This window comes from Moschus berezovskii, chromosome 10, assembly GCF_049115385.1.
Source record: "Moschus berezovskii isolate FMDL1 chromosome 10, NW_MosBer_1.0, whole genome shotgun sequence".
NCBI classification, from domain to species: domain Eukaryota; kingdom Metazoa; phylum Chordata; class Mammalia; order Artiodactyla; family Moschidae; genus Moschus; species Moschus berezovskii.
The window spans coordinates 20,031,428-20,039,693 of NC_142469.1; the positions used below are offsets into that span (position 1 = coordinate 20,031,428).

Below are 8,266 nucleotides of genomic sequence, written 5' to 3' on the forward strand. Positions count from 1 at the left end.
TCATTACCACAGCTTTGCCAGTCAACCGCATCAACTCACTATAGGATAATCTGTGGCATACAGCTTGCCTTGGACTCAGAACAAAAAGTACACCCATTTTCCTTATTAAAATAATTCCATCTGACTTGGTGCTCTTCATTTGTGGGATTGACTCCCAGTGACACTGTCTCTCAGTCTCAGACAGGGAACTCAAACCCCGTGGTTGCTGAAAACCAGACCTTTATTATGGTCACTTCCACATATCTACTTAATAATAAACTTAGAGATGATTGTGAAAAACAAACTTGATTGCCTTAGATGGATTATTTTAAAACAGCATAAAATCTGTGAACGTGACTGGGGCACCAAAAGTTTACAGGATCTGAATTTGCAGACAGGTTTAGCGTGCAAATACAGTTGATACTTAAGGTGGTGGTTTGCTCACGAATGAGGGAAATGGCCAAGAAAGTAATAGATCATGTCAATGCTAATTAGTTCACACATACAATAGTCCTTTAGTGTGATCCTCAAAATAAGCGTGAGAGAGTCACAAGGCAGGAATCACTTTTTCTTTTTAAAGTATATAATCTAATAAATGGTCTGAGGTGTGCTGCCATGGTTTGTTCAGTTGGACACAAAGTGTCTTCAATTTACATGACTTCGATTTTAAGGACATCTTTTCAGGTATAGTTTAACAGAAAAATCTGCCTTCAGCCTTTAGAATTACACTGTTCTGAAACTGTAGCTGAGATAAAAAAATAGAGGAGTCACAACGTTAATGTAATTGTCATTGGGCAGGTATCTCAGGGATATAAATGAAGCTTTGTTCTCTGTTCTTGGAGCCACAATAAAGGAAAATACCTTCCTGGGTAATTTTATGAAATGAGAACATATCCCAGTAGTAAACGATTAGCAAGAACTGGAGAGTCTTCAAATGCAAATTTCCTGACATTTCACAGTTGCTAAAATAGTTACTTTACCTTGGGGAACTAATAATAGCTTAGCTAAAGGTTTCATTTAGTATAACCAAATATAATGCGAAAAGTACAGACTCTGATAAACACCATTTCCATTTTAGGGCTTGCTAAGACTGGGTTTTTTCTCTTCTTTTGCTTCCACACATAAGAATGTTACAAGGAATTAGATGAAATTATTTATGTGAACTGGAAAGCTAAGAGCATAAAGCTGTGCTATACACAGTAGCATTCCCATTTTGAAAATCAGAGAGGCCCCTTTGTATCTTGATGAAGTAATTGTTCTTTGAAACTATTGAACTGTCTCGTTGCTCTAAACAGTTTTATTTAATGAATGTTTTGAAATCAAAACCATTTCAGTTTCATGTATCAATGGAAAAACTACATTTGGAATCTGCAAAGCTTAAAGGAAACTTTTTGAAATGTTGCCCTGTCTCTGAATCTCTTAATAATCTGTGTTGGGTACAAATAATCTAATAAATAGCAAACACTCTACTTGTGGGCTCAAATTGGGAAAAATTAACTAAGAGGATAGGAAAACTTTTGAGGAGCATTTTGGCAGTATGAATAAAATACCATGAAACTGTTGATATTGCTTTGACACAATAATTGTACTTTAGTGAATTTATGCTAGGGATCTTAAATACTGAGAGAGGCTTATGCACAAATATATTCATTGTAACGTTATTCATCATAACAAAACAATTAGAAACAGTTCTTTCTTTTTGTTGTGTGTTTAGATAAAGCGAATCATGGTGTAACAACTGAAAGGAACAATATGTAGCCAATAAAATGATGCTTGTCAAAGCAAGATAACAATGGAGACCAATGTAGATCTAATAGAAAACTTGTGCAAAAAGCCCTATATAAAATTATGTGCATGGTAGAACTGCCACCATGTAAATATTAAATAAGCATAGAAAAAAGACTGAGGAAACATATAAAGATGCCAGCATAGGTTGTGCTTGGATAGGCATACTGTGGGTAATTTTCCATACCTTTTTTAAAATTAACTTATAACTTTTTAAAACTATTCAAGCTGGATTTAGAAAAGGCAGAGGAATTAGAGATCAAATAACTGACATCCATTGGATCATAGAAAAAGCAAGAGAGTTCCAGGAAAATATTTACCTCTGCTTTATTGACTGTGCCAAAGCCTTTGAGTGTGGATCACAATAAACTGTGGAAAATTCTTCAAGAGATGGGAATAACAGACCACCTTACCTGTCTCCTGAGAAATCTGTATGCAGGTCAGAAAACAACAGTTAGAACCCAACATGGAACCATGGACTGGTTCCAAATAGGGAAAGGAGTACATCAAGGTATATATTGTCACCCTGCTTATTTAGCTTATATGCAGAGTACATCATGCAAAATGCCAGGCTGGATGACACTCAAACTGGAATCAAGATTGCCGGGAGAAATACAAATAACCTCAGATATGCAGACAACACCACCCTTATGGCAGAAAGTGAAGAGGAACTCAAAAACCTCTTGATGAAAGTGAAAGAGGAGAGTGAAAAAGTTGGCTTAAAACTCAACATTCAGAAAACTAAGATCATGGCTTCTGGTCCCATCACTTCCTGGCAAATAGATGGGGAAACAATGGAAACAGTGACAGATTTTATTTTCTTAGGCTTCAAAATCACTTCAGATGGTGGCTGCAGCCATGAAATTAAAAGATGAGTGTTCCTTGGAAGAAAACCTATGACCAACCTAGACAGCATATTAAAAAATAGAGATATTGCTTTGCTGACAAAGGTCTGTGTAGTCAAAGTTATGGATTTTCCAGTAGTCATATACGGATGTAAGAGTTGGACTCTAAAGAGTCGAGTGCCGAAGAATTGATGCTTTTGAACTGTGGTGTTGGAGAAGATTCTTGTGAGTCCCTTAGACTGTGAGGAGATCAAACCAGTCAATGGTTAAGGAAATCAGTCTTGAATATTCATTGGAAGGACTAATGCTAAAGTTGAAACTGCAATACTTTGGACACCTGATGAGAAGTACTGACTCATTGGAAAAGACCCAGATGCTGGGAAAGATTGAAGGCAGGAAGAGAAGGGGATGACAGAGGATGAGATGGTTGGATGGCATCATTGAGTCGATGGACATGAGATTGAGCAAGCTCCGGGAGTTGGTGAAGGACAGGGAAGCCTGGTGTGCTGCAGTCCATGGGGTCACAAAAAGTCAGAAGTCAGACGTGAGTGAGCGATCAAAGTGGCTTACTGATTGACTTTAAATTCTCAGCTTTTATACTCAAAAGCTAGTTTTATTGAGTTGAACTCCTCTCTCTACCAGAAGCATTTTCTATGTAAATGGTTAATTAGCCATAAATGGGAAACCAGTCATAAAGCCTAATTAGCCATAAATGGAAAACCAATCTGGCTAAAGTACATAAACTCTAATTAATGTAAACCTCACTAAAGAAGATTAACAGAAATTCACAGGTTGGAGATTCTTACGGAATAAAAAGCCCAAACAAGTAACCATGTAAGATCTTTTATTATGAAGTTATAGTACTTTATTTCTTAGATATTGGCATATAACAAATAGCAGTTCTTTTGGTAAGCTTCTTTCACTTAACTTTTTATATGTAATTATGCTATTTGAAATTGTAGTAGCTGATATATGAAAATAGAAAAAATAGCTAAATTAGTTAGCAATTAATTAAACAAATAAAACCAAAGCTGATTTGATGGGCCAGGTTTTGGAAAGTGACAAATTGGTTTGCTTCAGCAGATTAAGCTCAGAATATACTGAAATCTCATCATTTGTTTCTAATCAAAATGCTTTTATAAATGTAAACATTTATATATAATTGACGACTGAAAGGTAAATGAAGGGAGTTTTTATATAATTTTTCCATAAATTTTCTCTTCCCTCCAAATGTAATGACTAAGAAATTACATATAAAATACCTGTTGGAATCTGTTATTTTGTGACTTAAATACAATCAAGTATGTGTTTTACTTTTCCACAGGCATTTTAAAATCAGTGCTTCACTCAAAAGGTTGATTGTGGGAAGTTATGTCATCCTTATAGAACTGAACAATACTGATTTCAGATGTCTTAAAAAGATTAAGTATGTTATAATGATCAGTCTTATACTTACAAAAGTGAAGTTTTCTTCAACAGGTTATTTTTTAGTACACTATTTTTCTGAAATGTAACTATTTTTGTGACTTGCTTTAGATTCACTTGAAGATTTGCCATTAAAACTTGCAGTGCCTAGTTCTTTTATGCACACAGCTTCACAAGCAACCAAGTTTCTGAGTTGGTCCTCATCATGAACTCTGAAGATGAAGCACATTTGCTCTTTTCTAAGGGAAAGCAGCTAATGATTTAACTATGAGAAAGTAAGGAATATGATTTTTGTCTGATCATAAGTGACAAAGTATTGATTTCATGCTTTTTGTGGACCTACTAATGCTATTAACATGTGTGTTGTGAATGTTCATTTTTATAAAGAGCAAATAGGATGCATTCTTCTCTCTTGTTTTGTTTACTTAAGTTGCACTTAGCGTGAAACTATGGGTTCTCTTCCCTGGTAGCTCTGACGGTAAAGTGTCTGCCTATAATGTGGGAGACCTGGGTTTGATCCCTGGGTCGGGAAGATCCCCTGGAGAAGGAAATGGCAACCCACTCCAGTACTCTTGCTGGAAAATCCCATGGACGGAGGAGCGTGGTAGGCTACAGTCCATGGGGTCGCAAAGAGTCAGACACGACTGAGCAATTTTACTAGCATGAAACTATGAAAAACATATAATGTAAATATAAAATAAATATTTCAAAAAAATCAATGACAATCATTCAGTCATGATTTATTCAGGGCCTACTGTATACGAGCCCTCAGAAATATAGTGGTGACTTTCCTGATTTCGAATGTTCACCTTTGTAAATAGATTATATATATATGCAGTTAAAAAAATAAAGAAGTATTTACCTTACCTTTGATTCCTTGAACTTGGAGAAAAATCCAAAGGAAAAAAATTACTCTTCTAGCTTCCAAATGCATTCTGGCTTTTGTGCATTGATATTTCTGATAATAGCCACAGAACAGCCCGAACTCACATTAAAAAACTGACAGAAATATGAAAAATAATGAAATATTGAATTGACTGAGTGAAGATAACCTTCTTGGCTTACCTTTATGAGGGTGCCAGTTTATGAAGAACATGAGGCAGTGCCTGCTTCTGGAATAATCTCCTTATCTTCCCCTCAGGTGTAATCTCTGCTTAAGGACCAGCTGGAGAACCTTTATCTCATTAACCTTCTGGAAGAGCATCTGTCAGCCCAGCTCCGGGACCCCAAATGCCATTAAAAACAAGTGTCCATAGACAGAAGGAATGCTTTTTCCCTTAGTTATTCACCTATTACAGGGACACAGAGAGCCAGGGAGGTCCTGACAAATGCAGAAGAAGGCTGACAGTTAGGGTCAAATGTTTTCCAAAATGACATGTGCAGGATCAGTCATTGAAGGAACTTAATTGTGAGCCCATGGAAGTATGTGGTTATTTGATATGTTCGTCTCCAGAGGTTGCAAAGCTGTCTCCATTCTCATAGAATTGAACTGCCTTGACTATTGCTTTCTTTCTGGCATCTGTGAGTACACGGATGACCTTTTAAAGTCCAATTTAAATTAAATTTTTCTTTTTTTTTTTGCACAGAATGTATAGAGTCAAATAGTTCTACGAGATTTGTGAAAAGCAATGGTACCGTACCTACCTGCATTCAGAGGTAATGTTGACTCAAAAAAAATACCCCACATGAGAGCTGCTAGTTTTATTTGCAGCAAAATGAAGACTGCAACCCAGGAGACAGCATTTCAAACAGTTCTGAGAAACTGTTGCAAAGAAGCAGTGGGGAATGGCAGCATATATGAGATTTTGGTGAAGGGTGGGTACATGCCACCAAGCATATATTTTTCCAGAAGGTTTCTGCTAGTCTGGGGAAGCTTTCTGCTGATCATGAGGAAGAGTCATCACCATGAAGGATTTTACGGCTCTTCTAGATTTGAGAAGATACAAAAATTCGGCTCATAAATTTGGCTCCTGAAAATATCTAACTATGAAGACCTGTCCTGCCAGTCCCCCTGCCCCCAGCACAGCTCTCACTTCTGCTCTCCACCCTGAACTCCTCTCAGGGAGTTTTGAAGATCAGCAGCTGCAGCAGCACGTGATTTAATCATGGTAGAGATAGATGGCAAGTGTCCACGGCATCTGTCAGTTTTGTCGTGGACAGCAACCACTTTTAATTCTTTAAGCTAATTCTTCTAGTAGTCTCATTAGTACCTCTAAATAGTAGGCTTCTGTTGCTAATCTTTTTGTTTTTCGCTTTCAGGCATTGTCAGATAACGAATGTTGAGAATGCCCTCTCCCCCGACCCCACCCAATCCTTCCTCTGCCTCATAAAACAAGTCCTATCCTTCCACCTGCCTCAGTTTTATTGTATTTTCAGTGTATTGAAAATTCAGTTTTATGTTATTGTGACTGTATACATGCTGAGCCTGGAATGTACTATAATTACTAACAGGTATTGAACTCACATGTTGTGATCAACATTGCTCTTAGAGATTTCTGTAGATTCCCCACCCATGTTATTCGGATGGTGGCATTCTTGAACTGATTCTCTGACTTTTAAAATTCACAGTTTCTTCTGTTTCCCCCTTATTCTTTCTACTCTCATTTCTAGAAAATTTTCTCAACTTAATCTTTTAACCTTAAATTTTTACTGTCATTTGTAATTTCTGGGGAATTGTTTTTGGTGGTTTTTGTCTTAAATTATTTTCTTTTTAAAAAATTTTAATAAGATACTGTTTCAGGATTTCAAGGATAAAAATTCTTTTACTTCTTTAATATTAATAACATTTTCAAAAATTTCTTTTGTTGCCTCTGTTTCATCCAAGCTGAATTTTAATTTTTTAAATCTTTTATATTCAAAGCTTTTCACAAATATCTGATAATTCTTGGCTGACCACTCACCTATTTTAAAGTCTGTAAATAGTTGACTGAAAGTTTTGTGCATAATATTGGAACCTGTGAACTGTGGTCTTCAGTGTAGTAGTATAAATTTGTCACAAGCATTACATGTGACATACTATAAAATTATTTGTCTATCTAAGATCCAAATTTAACTGAGAATTCTACATTTTTATGCTATATTTGGCAAACCTTCCAGAATATCTGAAGTCAGTATCTTTAAATATTTCCTCCCTAGGTGGTTGGATCTTCCTGAAAAGACTATACTCATCTCTTGATTTTAGGAGATAGCCTAACTCCCAATATATCAGTGCCTGAGTGAGGAAATAGGTCTGGGACTTGGGTCTTACTAGTCTCATATATATTTTAATTTAATCTTCTTGTTTTCAGAAGATTCCAAAATCTGCCCTTATTCTCAAATCTGCCAGATATTTAATAGTCCAGAGAATGTTCTACCCTGTTCAGAAAATAAACATTCATCCTTCTGTTGGATGGCAAAAAGACAGTTATACAAATAGTGGAATGGGGGAGGAAAGTTGGAAATCTAAGTGATTATTAGCTACTTCAGTTTATTCTTCTATATTTAATGTGATCTTCCGTTAAGTTACCTACATATCTAGAAGTACTCTGCATGTCTTTAAATATATATATGTGTATATACATTTATATTTATATGCGTGCATGTGTGCTTAGTGGCTCAGTTATGTCCAACTCTTTGCAGCCCCTTGGACTGTGGTCCACCAGGCTCCTCTGTCCATGGGATTCTCCTGGCAAGAATACTGGAGTGGGTTGCTGTACCCTCCTCCAAGGCATCTTTCTGATTCAGGGATCAAACCATATCTCCTGCATTTCAGGCAGATTCTTTACCTGCTGAGCAATTAGGGAAGAATATATATATATGTAAATTTGGATATATACAAATATCCATATATATGTATTTGTGTATATATGTAAATATGTAATATATATATTTGTATACAAATATATATAATTTATATATAAATAAAATATATATGTATAAAATATATATGTAAATTGGATTGTTTACCTGCTGATTCTTGTTTGATAATATATATATATATACATATATATATGTAAATTTCAGTTCAGTTCAGTTCAGTTCAGTCGCTCAGTCGTGTCCGACTCTTAGCGACCCCATGAACCACAGCATGCCAGGCCTCCCTGTCCATCACCAACTTCCGGAGTTCACTTAAACTCATGTCCATCGAGTCGGTGATGCCATCCAGCCACCTCATTCTCTGTCGTCCCTGTCTCCTCTTACCCCAATCGCTCCCAGCATCAGAGTCTTTTCCAGTGAGTCAACTCTTCTCATGA

General features: G+C 36.2%; 1 protein-coding gene across 1 annotated transcript in view; it reads right to left on the bottom strand.

Annotated features, from left to right (window-relative positions):
- The window catches only part of IMPG1 (interphotoreceptor matrix proteoglycan 1), a 164,099-nt gene extending 159,131 nt beyond the window's left edge, over nucleotides 1–4,968 (bottom strand). The window contains 1 exon segment of the mRNA XM_055433698.2: nucleotides 4,902–4,968. Within this exon segment, the coding sequence (XP_055289673.2) occupies nucleotides 4,902–4,968 (67 nt within the window).
- Between the last annotated feature and the right edge of the window lie 3,298 nt (nucleotides 4,969–8,266).